The following is a 17,665-nucleotide window of genomic DNA, read 5'->3' on the forward strand; positions in this document are numbered from 1 at the left end:
CCGTGCACACTCCTACTCAGAGGGCCAGAAACAGGGGGTGCTGTGCTGGGGTGACTTGTGGAGTGCCTCCTTGCTTAAGGCTTGTTGGCACAAATGCTGTGGCTAGCAAGATCTCAGAAGTTGCCGCGTAATGTATCACACAGAGGGACTGGGACTGGGAGTTAGATGTGTGTGTGATACAACAGAAGCAGGCTGTGCCGCAGAACAATAAATATAAAAATCTTAGCTTAGCTGCTGTGCACTGGCGCAGGGCAGTGTGTGGAGGAGTTCTTTAAGGCTGGCACAGTGCCCTCACCAACAGGGAAAGTTATTCTCTGACTGTGGTCCTTGGAATGGAAGTTCCAGTTACAAAAATGTATCAAAATCTAATTATGTCTGTCAATATCACAGGCACAGAAGATGAAAAAAGTAACTGAATTGCACACACACAGACACAAATCAATCAAACAATGTGTGTTTCAACTCACTAAGGCTGGGCAAAGAAATGACTGGGTGGGGGGCACTGGGCAGGCTAGGGCCTAGGGGCTTACAATATTTTTGAAAAAGCAGCAACACAAAAGCGGCAGTGCTGAGACAGCTTAATAATATGCTACCCTTTATTAGCGCAAGGACCAGGACAGGCCCAGGCTCCTTTCCTCTTTAAAAAAGAATTGCTTGAGAGGGGAGAAAAGAATTATTAAAACACTACTAGGCTACGCTTCCAGTCTACTCTACAGTTGAACCACCAGCTACTAGTAGCTAGCTAATGGGGATCCAGCCTATAGACTCTGAGGCTATACACACTGAAGGAACCCTATTTATTTAAACCCAATCTTCCAATTTTCACCAAACTTTTAGAGAACAGTTAAACTCCCCAAAACCTTAACCTCCCTCCAAACAGGGATAAAATAATATACACCCTACACAATTCAAGGGAGACTACAGATTAGAAAGCCGTGTGTGATGTGTGTGTGTGTGTGTGATGGTGTGTGGTGTGTGTGCGTGTGTGTGTGTGAAATATAAATGTCTGGGTCACTCTCACTTAGCAGAAGTCTTCTCCAACGCTGGGTCTCTGTAGTCCACCTGTGAGGGTCACAGGAGGATGGCACAGGGCCTGGAGTGCAGACAGGCAGGCAGGCAGGCAGGGACAGGCGCAGTGATGAAGATGAATGATTTTCTCTCCACAGCAGGAAGAATTTGCAAAAAAGCAGGGGGGGGGGATTTTAAAAGGAGGGGGGGGAAACCCTCCTTTTCTACCAAGGGCTGCAGGCTGGCATTGCAGCCAGGAAGATGTTATTTAAAAAAAATTCTATTCCTCTTCTCTTGTTCCCAACAAAAGGATGAAAAAGAGAAGGCCTTGCCAGAGGTTTTTTCCCCTCGAAAAAGAGATGAAAAAGGGTAGGCTGGAAAGGCTGGGGGGGGGAATCTACTCCTCCTCTTCTCTTTTCTCTCAAAAAAAGAATGAAAAAACCAGAGGTTTGCAAGGCAGAGGTTCTTTTCTTTTTAAAAAATATTCTTCTCCTCTTCTCTTCTTCTCAGAAAGAGGATAGAAAAGACAAGGCTTGCAAGGCAGAGGTGTTTTCAAAAAAAAAAAATCTCCCCCTCTTCTCTTTTTCTTAAAAAAAATGCTGAAATCAAGCAGGAAAGGCAGGCAACCGGCAAGGCAGAGCAATGGCGTAAATGCTGAACAATAGCACCCACACAAATCACGAAGCAAAATGGAGGCAAGGCTGAGTAAGCAGGGCAACAGAGCTCTCTCTTCTCCCACACAAGGCAGCAGAAAGGAAGAAAATGGCTACTGGTGGCCCCTTAAATACCCTCCTGCAAAGCCCTCCAAAATTCGCCCCCACCCTTGACCTTTCCTCCACCTCCACCTGGCCAATGGGAGGGTGTGATTTACTAATCAACATCCTATATGGTCATTTCTCTGCTGGTAGGAACTTTTCAATTAAGGTGAATGGGAAGCAATTTCTGCATTGAAATCAATGGAGGCAAAAAGGCGGGAAATTCATTCCGAAAATGGAGGGGGAAGAAGAAGGCTGCTGACACCAAAATGGAGGCTGCTGGCACCAAAATGGAGGTCCGAATCACCCGAATTTTTCGGGACCCGAACAGGGGTGATTCGGATTGGCCCTGAAAAATATCGGGAAACATTGGGGGTGATTTGGCTTGGCACCAAGTCACTCAAAATTGCTCGTTTCGGGCACAGATCAATCTGTGCCCAAAATGTTTTGCACATCCCTACCTTAAAGTCATCTCCCCACCTTCAAGCGTCCCCACACCGGTTCTGTGTACATCCTTGGAAGGGATGTCATTGCACATTATTAGCGATTCAGCTCAACACCTACCCCCATCCCCACAGACAGTTCTTTACATGAGTTGTGAAGGGTAATACTCATGTCCTTACACTTTCTTGAGTTAGTAGTCGAATTAGGAACAGCATCCATCATTATCATAGATGAGGAATCATTCCTTTCACTGGGGCAATGCTGATCCCGCTGCCCAGCCATTCTCATGAGTAAACCTAGGGACTGCACACTTTTCTCCAAGTGGAAGGGGCTGGGGCCCTTTCCTCAGCATCACTGTGCAAAAAATAGAGCAGCGCCATTCAAGAATTCGTTTTTGCAGCTGACCTTTAAACCCTACCCCGTGTATTACTGCCCTGTGTTAATGGAACTGCTCCTGGGGAATTGGCAAATGCCCCTGGCAATGTTTTAGGCTAGTGTGGGGATCTAACAAGCTTGAATGGAGCAGTCCACCTCAGAATAAATTTGCTCAAAGCTTCGATCTTGGAAAGAACTGAACAGAGAGGTTGAAGTACAAAAATAGAATCATGTTTATTTTAGGATTTAGGGGTACATGAAAAGAAATAATGATTAATGAGCAATACAATATTAACTGAAAAACTAACAAGACTAACAAGTTAAAAGGACTAGGTTAAAGCTCACAAAGAGGCAATTTGGCTTGAGTTTCGAATTAGTCCACTCAATGCTGACCAGAGAAATAGTCTTTAGAGATAAGAGCTTTGGATTTTAGAAGGAGCAAGAAAGGAGGGGAGTGAGAAGCTTGAGAGATACTAGATACTACCTAAGTGTGTCCATTGGTGTCTTTGGACCCTTGAAGCTCAGCCAGTGCCAGGGTTGCTTTCTCCTCCATGACAGGCAGAAACGGGAACCCAGGGACCAGACAGGGGTTCAGGAACCAGGCAAAACCCAAAGGGGATCTGATCTTGGGAGACCAGGATTTCACAGCCAAGAGTGCTGTGTGGACCAGGCTAGGAAAAAGAGCTGGTCTGGAGGTGACAAGTAGGACAGTAGCAAAAGTCCAGGTAAGGCAAGATGGAGGTGCCCATGCCAAGACGCGATGACACACAGCTGGTGAATCTGAGGAAGAGATACACTTATTGATTGTGTCTTGACTAGAAATAGCCAGCATTTTGCCCTGAGGTGACATGCTGTCCACACCTTTCTGAAAAGGTAGATAAAAGGGAGAGGGCAAAGAATACATTGTTATGCTTCCTTTCAGTACAGGGTGAAAGTTTTTTTAGAACGCCTTGGGAGTGACTAGGATTTTTAACAAGCAAGCTTGCTGTGCACTGAGCCAGTCATTAACATGCTTGTTAGCAGAGCAATCAAGGGAGTGGGCGCAGGGATAGTCACGCTTAGTCTCGGGTTAAACTTGACCTGAGATCCATCGTTTACCAGTCTACATGCCAAGTGACATGCCCTATGAGCTAGCTCATTATTTTATTTATTTATTTGTTTGTTTATTTATTTATTTATTTAAAGATGGCAAGTCCAACAACACTGATAGTGTGGAAGCAATTCAGGTCTGGTGTTGTGCTGCATACGTGACCTGAGAAAAAAACTGCAGAACACAGAGGGACAGGGACAGGTCAGCAGATGCAGGGGTGTCTAGGCCAGGCAACAGCAATGTTGCATTTATTTATTTATTTATTCATTCGATTTTTATACTGCCCTTCCAAGCTGGCTCAGGGCTGTTTACAATTAAAAAACAGAAATCATTAAAAACAATTAAAACAGAAATACGAATATAAACACCAATTTAAAAACATCTTAAAAAACAATTAAACTATCAAAACAATTAAAACCCTGAAAGCCAGGTTAACATTAAAACAATTAAAACTAATTAAAAACCCTGAAAGGCCAGGCCCAACAGATGAGTTTTAAGGGCTCTCTTGAAAGACAGTAAAGAATTAAGATTACGAATTTCTGCTGGGAGTGCATTCCACAGCCCAGGAGCAGCTACAGAGAAGGCCCGCCTCTGAGTAGCCACCAAATGACCAGGTAGTAACTGGAGATGGACCTCCCCAGATGACCTTAACGTGCGGTGGGGATCATGTAAAAGAAGGCGCTCTCTAAGATATCTCGGACCCAAGCCGTTCAGAGCTTTAAAGGTAATAACCAGCACTTTCTATTTTGCCTGGAAACATCAAGGCGGCCAGTGTAACTGTTTCAAAACAGACATCATATGGTCTCTCCGAGTTGCCCCAGAGACCAATCTGACCGCCGCATTCTGAACTAACTGAGGTTTCCGGACTACTTACAAAGGCAGCCCCACGTAGAGTGCATTGCAAAAGTCAAGCCGGGAGGTTACCAGCTGATGCACCACTGTTTTGAGGTCATCCTCTTCGAGGAATGGGCGCAGCTGTCGAATCAGTTGAAGCTGATAGAAAGTACTCCTGGCAATGGTCTCCACCTGAGATACCAGGGTGAGGCCTGGGTCCAGGAGTACTTCCAAGCTGCACACCTTCTCCTTCAGGGGGAGTGTAACCCCATCCAACACAGGAAGATCTAACTCACCCCTCACATTCTGAGCCCCCACAATGAGCACCTCCATCTTGCTTGGATTCAGCTTCAATTTGTTATCCCTTATCCAGCCCATTATGGCCTGTAGGCAGGCATTTAGAGAATGAGTGCCAATTCCTGAAGATGAAAAGGAGAAGTAGATTTGAGTGTCATCAGCATACTGATAACATCCAGCACCAAACCTCCTGATGACCTCACCCAGCGGTTTCATGTAGATGTTAAAAAGCATTGGTGACAGAATGGAGCCCTGAGGGACTCCATATAACAGTTCCTGATTTGAGGAGCAACTGTCACCAAGCTCCAATATCTGGAATCTACCCGAGAGATAGGAATGGAACCAATGCAAAGCAGTGCCCCCTATCCCCAACTCCCCCAGGCGATCCAGAAGGATACCATGGTCGATGGTATCGAACGCCGCCAAGAGATCCAGAAGAACCAGCAGAGTCACACTCCCTCTGTTGATTCCCCAATAAAGGTCATCCATCAGGCTGACCAAGGCTGTCTCAACCCCATAGCCAGCCCTAAAGCCAGTTTGAAATGGGTCTAGATAATCAGTTTCCTCCAAGACTGCCTGGAGCTGGTCGGCCACCACCCTCTCAATCACCTTGCCCAGCCAAGGGAGATTGGCCTGTAACTGTCCATCTCTAAGCAGTCCAGGGAAGGCTTCTTTAAGAATGGTCTAACCATTGCCTCCTTCAGGCAGGGGGGCACTCTACCCTCCCTCAGCGATGCATTTACTATATTAAGTAGGCCACCTCCAACAATCTCCCTGCTAGATAGAAGCAGCCAAGTCAGGCAAGGATCCAGAGAACAGGTGGTAGGCCGCACCGCCCCAAGCAGCTTGTCCACATCCTCAGGACTCACAGATTGAAACTGATCCAATCTAATACTGCAAGAGGGTGTGCTGGACACCTCCTCCATAGATCTTGCAGAAATAGTGGAGTCCAAGTCAGCCTGAATACAGGAGATCTTATTCGCAAAGAACCCATTAAAGGCATCACAGCAGAGCAACTCTGGGGACTGATTGGAAGTAGAAGGAGCAGAAACCAAACTCCTCACAACCCGAGATAGCTCCGCCGAGCGTGAACCTGCAGCTGCAATGCGCGCAGAACAGAATATCTTTTTTGCTGCACGCACTGCCAACGCATAAGCCTTCAAATGGGTCACATGCTGAATCCTGTCAGATTCAAACCGAATTCTCCTCCACTTGCACTCGTCGCCTACCCAACCGCTTCAGCCCCCGCAGCCCCTCAGTATACCAAGGGGCCATTTTTTATCAGGTTGGAAGGGACGCTTGGGAGCAATCGTGTCTACTGTCCTGTTGAGTTCCCTGTTCCAGGTTCCCACCAGGGTATCGACAGAATCACCGGCTGCACCAACGTCAAAATCCTCCAAGGCCTTTTGAAATCCCACTGGGTCCAGCAGACATTTTGGACGGACCATCCTAATAGGTCCACCACCTGTGCAGGGGTGGATTGCGGCTGTGAGACCAACCTTAACCAGGTAGTGGTCCATCTACATGGTAGCTCATGCAAACCAAACGGAGATATCACAGTCCCGTGCAATCTGAGCAGCAAGATTGAAGACGACAAGCCCCCAGCTCCAAAGCAGGAATAGGGGTGCTCCTTGGAGCCCCCAAACAGGCTCTCTTAGTAATACCTGCCATACGTTGCCATGCCAGCACTCTAATGTGGTTGCCCTGCTTCTGCTTCCACCTTGAGTGCATGTCCCTGTAAATATACATCTTGATTGCTTCACTTTCACAGAACAAAGCACATAGTGCCCATCTTGCCATCCCACCCCCTTTCTCTCCTGATTGCCAGGAAGTGGGGAGGGGACAAGGGTCAGAGGGCTAATATGATTGGTGTATACCCTTTGTGACTTTGCCATTTGACAGGCCGAGAAGGGACAAGACATGTTAGCACAACTGTTGCTGAGCAACTACTTTGCTGGATTAGAGACAGGAGGATGGGGTAAGTATTTGGAGGGCTGGCCAGTGAGAAGCACCACAGGCATGGAGCGGGCCCACTCCTGAGTGGGTCTGCTCTAGGGATGTGCAAAAAATTTCGGGCACAGATCGATCTGTGCCCGAAATGAGCAATTTCTGGTGATTCGGGGCCGAACCGAATCACCCCTGATGTCCCCCGATATTTGGGGGGGCCGAGCCAAATCACCTGAATTTCGCAGCTGAAAAATTCGGGTGATTCGGCTCATGGCCGATTTTGGGGGATTTTTTGAAGTTTTAGTTGTCATGGCCGCTATGAACTCCTGAGCCGCACCAGACAAGCCAGTCCCAAAGTGGATATTGAAGTCCCCCAGCACCAATAGCCTGGGGGACTCCAACTCCAACTCCGCAACCAGCTCAGTCAGCTCAGTTAGGGAGTCAGTTGGGCAGCGGGGTGAACGGTACACCAACCGAATCCCCAATCTATCCCCAGCCTCAAGAATACACACTCAATATAGGTCAACTGTCTCACAGGGGCCCTGGTAAGGGAGATAGTATTTTTATAGACCTCAGCCACTCCACCCCCCACCAACTTCCCCTAACCTGCTCCACAACAGAGTAACCTGGGGGGAGAAGCTGAGCCCATACTGGGCCACTCGCTTCCCCCAACCAAGTCTCAGTTATACATGCCAGGTCAGCTCCCTCGTCCATGATCAAATCATGAACAATTTCGGTTTTGTTTTGAACTGACCTGGCATTACAAAGGAGCAAGGTCAGGCAAGGTCTTAGGATATAAATTCTCACAGCAGTTTTATTCTCTCCTATGCTCCTGCAGCTAAACCCAGAGCAGATTGCCTCCCATGGACCTCTCCATCAGGGCAGTGTCCTTCATCCTCTCCTGCTGCCTCTGCATTGTAGAAGCTCGGGATTATAATTCCATTCTCACAGTGCCAAATGGAGGACCATGGTGTACATGGGGGTCTGTCCAGATGTGTCCCTCAGGTCATGCACATGGTTTCTCACTGAAGGTAAGTCTCCTGGTATTCCGGCACCCCGATGCCAAGTTGCTTTTACAGTCAGCTACCTTTAAATGGTCTTCTCTCTTTGCTTTCCGAACACTCCACAGAAAATTGTTCTAGAACTCAAAGAGGGAGGTGGGGAAAGGGTATGTCAGGGAAGGACTCTCACTAAAGTTGGATATCAGCCAGTGTAAATAAATGTTCAAAGGAATGTAATGTTCCATGTTATGCTCCCTTCGAATTTGACCCCAACACTGCCATTTAACACCCCCTAAGCTATTGGAGACCAGGCCAGGTGAGTTTATGGTAAATTTGGAACCCAGAAAGAGTGAGAAAGAGAGAGAGATGGTGGGCCAAAAGGTGATACTGAAATTCTCCTCTTATCAGTTTTGGTCTCATCAATCTGAGTCCCATTTAATAGGCTGAATGCATCTTTTGGTGAGAACTGGAATGCGTATCTCTAGGCATAACTAAATGTTGCTGTCTGCTGCTAGCTGCACTTGAGGAGAGCTAACAGATCTCATTGTCTGTTTGGAATTTGAAGGTCTGTGGACTGGGAATAAACATCTGAATTTGAATTGAATTTGATGTAGTCAAATACTATCCATTTCAGTCTGTAAGGCTGTGTGCATTGGTAATTCTCACTGAGAACAGCATGCCTTTCTTGTGTAGAAATGCAGGTGGCATTGCAAGTCTGGAATTATCTGCAACTTTATTATAGTCTCTTTCTCCATTCTTCACCAGGTAGAGCCAAGCCAAGGTCGTGGAGATGATACAGCCCTGAATGGTATCCGTCTGTACTGCACTACAGGTGGAGTAATTGAGTCTTTAGTTGGACCGTGAGTGTATTTTTACATTCTCTTCCTCCTTAACTATGTTGCTTAGAAAGGGCTAGTTGAAAACCTTTAAAGTGTAAAGTGTGCCGTCAAGTTGATTTTATTCTCCCTGGTGCCCACAGAGCCTTGTGGTTTTCTTTGGTAGAATACAGGAGAGGTTTACTATTGCCTCCAGTGCAATATGAGATGATGCTTTTCAGCATCTTCCTATATCGCTGCTGCCTGATATAGGACCAGTGGGGATTCAAACTGGCAACCATCTGCTTGTTAGTCAATCATTTCCCTGCTGCGCCACTTAAGGTGAAATCTTTTACACTCAGTTAAATCAGCATCAGCAAATGATAACGTCAGAGTCTGTCTCCTCAGACTAAACTAGACATAATAGATTATCTGTGCTCATAATAGATGATAGATGATTTATATATCCGCTATTATCTATAGAAGTGTGACCTCATTCAGAACTGGCAGATCAAAATCATCTCCAAACCCTCCACAATAAGTACCTCCGTCTTATCTGGATTCAGTCTCAGTTTGTTATTTCTCATCCAGCCCATCACCAACTCCAGGCAGGCATTTAGGGAGGTTATTCCATCTCCTGATGATGGAGACGTGGAGAAAAAGATTTGGGTGTCATCAGCATACTGATAAAACCCTGCACCAAATCTCCTGATGATCTCTCCCAGTGGTTTCATGTAGATGTTAAACAACATCAGAGACAATACAGAGCCAGGAGGGACACCACACCATTCAGATTTTGAAGAACAACAGTTCATGAGGGACACCATCTGGAAACTGCCCATGAGGTAGGAGTGGAACCACTGCAAAGCAGTGCCTTCCAAACCCCTCAGGTGCTCGAGAAGGATACTATGGTCAATAGTATCAAAAGCCACCAAGAGGTCCAAAAGGTCCAATATGAGGTTCAAAAGGGACCAATTTTGGTCCGAATACGAGACATTTTATCCACAAAAACTCAATAAATATGTCATAGCAGGTAATAGATGGTTCCAAGTTATGGTTCAAGGGAGGAGGGGCACTTACCCTCTCACAGCCCTGAACAACTCTGATGGACATGAACATGCATAGCCAGCATGGTGCCAGCATGGAGCCAGTGTGGTGTAGTGGTTAGAGTGCTGGACTAGGACCAGGGAGACCCAAGTTCAAATCCCCATTCAGCCATGATACTAGCTGGGTGACTATGGGCCAGTCACTTCTCTCTCAGCCTAACTTACTTCACAGGGTTGTTGTGAGGAGAAACTCAAGTATGTAGTACATCGCTCTGGGCTTCTTGGAGGAAGAGCGGGATATAAAAGTAAAATAATAATAATAATAACAACAACTATTGTAAAAAGATTGCACAGACTGACTACAAACAAAAGCATGACAAGGTAGCAGGGATGATACACTGGAACATCTGCAAAAAATGCAAGCTACCTGTAGCCAAAAATTGGTGGGACCATAAAATTGAAAAAGTTGTAGAAAATGAAGATGCAAAAATATTATGGGACTTCCGACTACAAACAGACAAACATCTGCCACCAGATATAATGGTAGTCAATATACAACACACCAGATATAACTGTAGTCGAGAAGAAAGAAAAACAAGTCAAAATAATCAACATAGCAATACCAGGAGATAGCAGAATAGAAGAAAAAGAAATAGAAAAAAATCACCAAATACATAGATCTACAAATTGAAATTGAAAGGCTGTGGCAGAAAAAGACCAAAATAATCCCAGTGGTAATTGGTGCCTTAGGTGCAATTCCAAAACAACTTGAAGAGCACCTCAACACCATAGGAGCCACAGAAATCACCATCAGCTAATTACAAAAAGCAACTTTACTGGGAACAGCCTATATTCTGCGACGATATCTATAATAACAGCAACAACATGGATAATAAAATTCAGCCATCCCAGGTCCTTGGGAAGGACTTGATGTCTGGATAAAACAAACCAGTCAATAGCACCTGTCTGACTGTGTAAACAAGAAATAATAATAAACAACACAGGCTGAAAAGCATCTCTTCTTTGCTGCCCATATTGACAGAGCATAAATCTTCAAATGTGCTCTATGTTGTAATCTGTTGAATTCGAGTTGAGTCTTCTTCCACTTGTGCTCTAGTCATCTATCTTGCCACTTCAGCCCCCATAGTTCTTCTGTATACGAAGGGGCCAATTTTGAAGCAGGTCAGAGAGGACACTTAGGAGCAGTCATATCCACTGTCCTGGTGAGTTTATTGTTCCAATTCTCCACCGGGGCATCAACAGGATCACCTGCAGAGCCAACAGTAAATCCCTCCAAGGCTTCTTGCAATCCTATTAGATCCAGTAACCTTCTCGAGCGGACCATTCTAATGGGCCCCTCTCCCCTGCAAAGGTGGGGTGTGACTGTGAGTCCAACCTTAACTAGATGGTGGTCTGTCTATGACAATGGGGAAATCACAGGAGTCTCCACCTACAGAACACCACCCTTATCAGAGTGAAAGTCCAGATCAAGCATGTGATCAGCAACATGTGTTGGTCCTCCTGAGACCCCTTGTCCATAGTCATCATGGCCGCTATGAATTCCTTAGCTGCCCCAGACAAATTGGTCCCAAAGTGGACATTGAAGTCCCCTAGCACCACAAGCATGGGGGACTCCAATGCCAAACCCGGGACCAAGTCCGTCAGGGACTCCATTGGGCAGCAGGGCGAACGGTACACCAACAGAAGTCCAAGTCTATCCCTGGTCCCAAAATTTAGGTACACACATTCAATCTAGTCAGACACTTCAACAGAGATCCTAGTCAGGGACAGGTTATTTTTATAGACCACAGCCACTCCACATCCCCACCCATGTCCTTGCACCTGCTCCTCAACAGAGTACCCTGGAGGGAGAAGCTGGGACCAGACTGGGCCACCAACCTCCCCCAACCAAGTCTCTGTAATACATACCAGGTCTGCCCCTTCATCCAAAATCAAATCATTGACAGTTTCCGACTTATTCTGGACAGACCTGGCATGACAAGGTGAGAGTCTGTGGGAGGTTGGTGCTGCTCCGCAAAGTCAAAGAGCTGGCAGGACAGCCAGAAGGGGAAACAACTAATAGATTTCTGACTTCCCTTCTCCTGTAATGACTCACTGACCTGCCAACTTTACTTCTTTTATTCCCCCACCACCATCACCGGAATAGCCGCCCCATAGTCAGTGGACATGCACACTGTATCCCCATCCCCAGACAAACCAAGACACATCTGAAACACCCAGGACCAAAATACAACAGAAGCCAAAATAATACCTACTGGCCATCACTGTCCCCTAAGGTGACTCCCCAAAAAGGGTGACTCCCATTGTTGTCACCCCGCCAGTGGTGGGCCTGCCACCAACAAGGCAGCAGCCCTTTTATAAGCTGAGGAAGATGGCTAATCTGGGCAGATGGTCCTCAGGAACTGCTGACTCACTCCCCCTGGCCCTGATCCCGCACAGACTTACCCACCGGGCAGCAGCCATCTCTGGGAAGTCTTCCTCCATGCAAGGCTTCTGACTAATTAAATATTATTTATAGTTATTTATTAATTAAATATTATTAAAATCCAGGCTAAAAAGATGGATCTTTATGACTCTCTTGAAAGCCTCTAAATATGATAAGACTCTTATCTCATGGGGAGTGTGTTCTGCAACCTAAGGGCAACAACTGAGAAGCCCCGATCCCAGGTTGACACCAGATGAACTGGTGGCACCCAAAGATGAAGCTCTTCTAATTTATCTTATTGCGTGTTGGAGATCTCAGATAACTCGAGTCTAAACCATTCAGGCCTTTAAAGGTGATAGCCAGCACTTTATACTGCATCCAGAAACGTATCAGCAGCCAATGAAATTATTTAAGAACAGGAATTATCTGGACCCTCTGAGTTGCCCTGGAGATGCATCTGGCTGCCACATTTTGACTAACTGAGGTTTCCAAACTATGTACAGTTGCAGTAGTCTAGCCTGAAGGTTATCAGCTGATGCACCATTGTTTTGAGGTCATTCTCTTCAAGGGATGGGGGGAGCTGTCATATCAGTTGAAGCTGGTAAAAAGTGCTCCTGGCCATAGCCTCAACCTGAGACACCAGGATGAGACCAGGGTCCAAAAACACTCCAAAACTATGTATCTGTGTTTTCTGGGGGAGTGTGACCCTATCCAGAACAGGAGATTCTATCCCATTCTCCAAGTTATGACTGCCCCCCCAATGAGCACCTCCGTCTTGCTTGGATTCAGCTTCAATTTATTATCCCTCATTCAGCCTATAACTGCCTGTAGGCAGGCATTTAGGGAGATAATTCTATTTCCTGATAATGATGATATGGAGAGATAGAAACTTAAATGATATCCATATGGTTCTGTAGCACTCTGACCATTATGATGTTACGCATGATACCTCTGATTATCACAAGGTATCTTCCAGAAAGTGCTTGTAGAAGCAATTTTCTCTGTTCCCCTTTCTTCCTGTCCCCCCCACTCCTCCCAGAGTAAATCAAAAGATCATTCCTGAGGATCAAGGAACCCTTGGCAAGGGATGCAGCATGGCTGGCTTCTGGAGGAGCAGGGGATTCCCAGAAACCAATTTTCTGAGAATTCCTGCCTCAGTGAGGTCACCCATGCCTCATTCCCTGCTGTTACCAAGGGTTCCTGAACCCGTGGGTGATGCAGACTCAAATCCTCACTCAGGACTCTGGGCCAGTCAGTTCTTTCTCAGTCTAACCTCTATCACAGGGTTATTGGGAGGATAAACATAGCCATGTATATTGCCCTGGACTCCTTTGAAGAAAAGCAGGATATAAATGTAAAAATAAATAAATATTATTTTGTGTGTGCAACTGTACCTGCGTTCATTTTAGAAGGGGACCTGGGTACAGGCCCCTCAACTGCATGATACATATGGGAAGTGTACTGCTGTACTTGTGTTCCACATGTTTGAATAATTGTACCAGTATACAGATCTGTACCTATGTACACTGTACACTTGTATGAATGTTCAACATAATGCCTGAACCGAGCTTCTGGGAACATGCAGCAGGAACCTTTGTTCCAATGTGTATGTTCTGGAGGAGAGCTGTGTCTAAAAGCGATCATTAATAGGTTAAATAAATAGTATATCTTAATTTATATTATGTAAGCTTTACATAATATAAATAAGAAGTCTTTACTACTTCTGGTAGAAAGGCAGGGCAGAAAGAAAGAAAGAAAGAGAAAGAAAGAGAGAGAGATTTGGAAACTTTTGATTTCCAAAATGAATTCAATATTACCTTTCTAGTAAACAAAAAGAAGATAAGGCACCAGTCAAATCATGAAGAGTAGAGGAAATCTCAAAAGTGCATGAGGATAAATCTATTAGGGCTGACATTTCCATCCAAAATACCCTTCTTCTGGGTAACCAAGTCAGTGTAGTCAAAATAAACAATCTGAAACAATGAGGTCATTCACACAATCAAAACCTGTGTTCTTCCTGGGTTTTGGAGCTGTCTGTGCTCCCAGGTAGGGCTGAGCAACATCCGTCTGAAACCCTGGGAGGCTACTGCCAGTCAGAGTAGATGACATTAAGTCAGATGGACCTATGGTGTGAGCTGATCGAAGTCAGCCTCCTACTGTATGCTCATTTACATGTAGCTCTGAGACACTGTACATGCTTTGCTAGCAGAGTCTCAGGTTTAGTTCAGTCCTTTGCATTTGGAAAAGATTCCATTGTAGAACTATATAGAGCTGCTTCCACTCAGTGTAGACACTTCTGAACTAGATGAACCAATGGTCTGACTCAGAATAAGGCAGCATCCTATGCTTTGAATTCTAGCTAGATAAGGTTGCAACAGGAACTCACCTGATGATGGAGAAGCAAACCATTCTGCTCTAATCTGGAGTCATGTTGCTTCATCAAAATTTCTTTTTTTTTAATTGTTAGATTTATAACAATAAAAACAATTTATAACAGGCGGTTTCACAACAGATAAAGGACATCAGCAAACAACAACAACAACTATTAACTGAAAAAAGAGAAGGCAGATTTATCGCTGGCTAGTGGATATAAAAAGCAAAAGCATTGTGTTATTTTGTAAAGACAGTACACTTCTGGTTATTAGAAGCTGGAGACCACTGGTGGGATAGTCTATCTCTGTATTGACCCACTTGTGATCCTCCTTGAGGTTGGCCACTTCTCTGTAGCAACAACTATACTAGGTGTTCCTTTGCTCCTTTCCCAGCAACACTTATGGCATATTGTATCCTTAATGTGAAACTCTGAGAAATAAGGCATGACCACTATTTGAATACCTGCATTGCATATGTTTCTTGGGCTATTACAGTCTTTGTTATCTTTATCAGGTGGGGAAGCTGGACAGGGATTCAATATTGTCCCAAGGGCAACCTGATTTCCTTTTCTCTGAGAGTGGAAGGCCGTCAAGGGAAAGGTGACGATACAGCAGCCAACAACATCCAGTTCACTTGTGATGATGGGATTGGTCTGATGGGCAACGGACTTGGTTGGGGCAGTTTTGGTCCATGGAGTCACTGGTGCTTTTCTGGTTAGATGTGTGGGATCCAGACAAGAATAGAGGGTTCTCAAGGCAAGGGTGATGACACGGCACTTAATGATGTGAAGTTTTTCTGCTGTAGCTGAACCATTTGTCTGGTGGCAACTCAGGAGCAGGCCTTCTCTTTAGTAGCTCCTGGGTTCTGGCATGCACTCCCTCTAGCCATTCATGTTTCAACTTCTTTACTCGCCTTTAAAAGAGCCCTCAAGACTCTTAAAAATTTGTTGGTTTTAATTTTGTGATTGATTTTAAATTGTTAAATTGTTTTAACTTTTTATATGTATTTTAATTGTTTTATGTTAAACACCCAGAGATGCAGGTTTGGGCGGTATATAAATGTGGTAAATAAAAATAAATATAATGAAAAAGACATCTTTTTTAGCTTGGCTTTTAGTAAACTGTGAATGTTTTAAATTATTGCTTTAATGTTTATTTTATTTTGCCTTTAATGTATTTACTTTTGTTAACCAGAGTCTTCAGAGTCAGGCGGAATATAAATCAAACAAACAAACAAGCAAAATAAAATATGTCTTTTCCTTTCATGCAGCACAGCTGGATTTTCTAGACATGAATCTTAACCACAATAAAATCTTGAACTGAGGATCTTGGGGTGTGTTTGTGTGTGTGTGTGTGTGTGTGTGTGCACGCGTGCGTAAACTCTAAATTCCTTAATTCTGAATATAACATTTTTGGGTGGGTTAAAGGAAGAACAATACGGCATAACCATGTAGGACTTGATAAACAAAGAAAGAGACATTTTCATGTGTCATGCTTTCCATCATTTATGCTGACACAAAGATCTTATCCAGCACTATCACTGGCATTTTCCACACAGAGCTGAAATAAAATTGGCAGTTTCAGATTTAGGAATTCAGATTCAGAAATGTTGAGGATGATATTATTATTATTATTATTATTATTATTATTATTATTATTAATTTGATTTCTATACCGCCCTTCCAAAAATGGCTCAGGGCAGTTTACACAGAGAAATAATAAATAAATAAGATGGATTCCTGTCCTCAAAGGGCTCACAATCTAAAAGGAACATGACACCAGTAACAGTCACTGGAGGTACTGTGCTGGGGGTGGGTAGGGCCAGTTACTCTCCCCCTGCTAAATAAAGAGAATCACCACATTAAAAGGTGCCTCTTTGCCAAGTCAGCAGGGGTTAATAACAGAGTCCTTTCGTTCAGTCAGCACAGTGGCTGGGAAAGGCAGGACCCTACATATGAGATCATCCGGCATTCTGTGCGTGTGTCCATGTGTCCCCTCGCATCAACTTTGCAATGCCTGGGCCAATATAAACCAAATTGGGTACAGTTGTAGGGACACATAGGAGCACCTCAATGGCATAGTTTGTGATGAAGTCATCCACCCCAATCCAAGATGGTGGATGCTTAAACTTTTGAGGTGCAAATGGGCTAACTAGTGAACCCCTTAACTAAATTGAACCAAATTTACGACAGCTGTAGGGACACATAGGGAAACCTCAATGGCATGGTGTGTGATGATTTCATCCACTCCAATTCAAGATGGCAGCCGCATGAACATCTGAGGCACAAGTGGGCTAATCTGAGGACTGTCTAACTGATTTGAACCAAATTTGGAACAACTGTAGTGAGTGACACACAGGGACACCTTGATGGTGCAGTTCGTAATGATGACATCCACCCCAATCCAAGATGGCGGACACACGGACATTTGAACTGCAAGAGATCTAACTTGTGGACTTTGATTTGCACCACATTTAGTCCAGATGTAGAGACAGTAAAAGGAAAGTAGGCTGATTAGTTCTTACTAGAACAACTTGATTTATATCAAATGTTGAGCATAATAACTGAGTCGTTTAGTTCAAAGACCAGATTTTCTGAGAGATCCAGTACCAATCTGATTGGTGTATCATGTTAGACTTTCTTCAAGAATATTTATTCCAGGGACATCCTTAGAAACATTTCCTATTTTTACTTGACTAATTGAAATTGAAATATAGCCTTTCACATACTAAATAGCATTTGGGGTGCAAATGTTTTTATTTTAGATATGCATACCAAATATAGATTAGCAGCTGACACAGAGGCCACATTCTTATGTAACATGAAACTGGAGGTTGCTGAACCTGTGGTTAATTTGTCTAACCGTGAATCGTATTGCAGAACCACGGTTGGGTGTACCTCTACAATATGATTCATGGTAAATAAAATAAAGGTTGCCCCCTCCTTCCTCCTTGGCTGATGAGGCCACATCTCAGCCAACTGCATGCTGCTCTCATCGCCAGACTGCAGGCAGTGCACCATCATCAAAGCGGCTGCCATTGGCCACAATCTGCAGGTGGGGGGCCATTCCAGCTTTGCTGGCTGGCTTTGTCAGGGCCATGACAGTTTAACCCCTTCCTCACTGTACTCACTTGCTATAAAATTGCAGCAGCACATTGATGTGTGCACAAAATCTTAGATAGGCAGGACTGCTGAGGGGAACATCTACATGGATGGGGTTGTGGGGGGCACCCATC

General features: G+C 44.7%; 1 protein-coding gene across 1 annotated transcript; it reads left to right on the forward strand.

The window, feature by feature from the left end:
* The first annotated feature begins 7,610 nt into the window (after positions 1 to 7,610).
* Positions 7,611 to 15,381, forward strand: LOC128351740 (vitelline membrane outer layer protein 1-like). The gene is made up of 3 exons (XM_053311526.1): positions 7,611 to 7,781; positions 8,517 to 8,611; positions 14,945 to 15,381. The coding sequence occupies exons 1-3, from the start codon at positions 7,614 to 7,616 to the stop codon at positions 15,147 to 15,149; spliced, it is 468 nt and encodes a 155-aa protein (XP_053167501.1). The 5' UTR covers positions 7,611 to 7,613; the 3' UTR covers positions 15,150 to 15,381.
* The last annotated feature ends 2,284 nt before the right edge of the window (positions 15,382 to 17,665 follow it).

The sequence above is a fragment of the Hemicordylus capensis genome, chromosome 3, assembly GCF_027244095.1.
Source record: "Hemicordylus capensis ecotype Gifberg chromosome 3, rHemCap1.1.pri, whole genome shotgun sequence".
Lineage (NCBI taxonomy): Eukaryota > Metazoa > Chordata > Lepidosauria > Squamata > Cordylidae > Hemicordylus > Hemicordylus capensis.

What these genes read in the sequence shown, in the direction of transcription:
- LOC128351740 (XM_053311526.1), top strand. Translation starts at nt 7,614, where the DNA reads ATGGACCTCTCCATCAGGGCAGTGTCCTTCATCCTCTCCTGCTGCCTC. An exon ending in CACATGGTTTCTCACTGAAG is followed by an intron (nt 7,782 to 8,516) that starts GTAAGTCTCCTG and finishes ATTCTTCACCAG; the next exon opens with GTAGAGCCAAGCCAAGGTCG. An exon ending in ATTGAGTCTTTAGTTGGACC is followed by an intron (nt 8,612 to 14,944) that starts GTGAGTGTATTT and finishes TATCTTTATCAG; the next exon opens with GTGGGGAAGCTGGACAGGGA.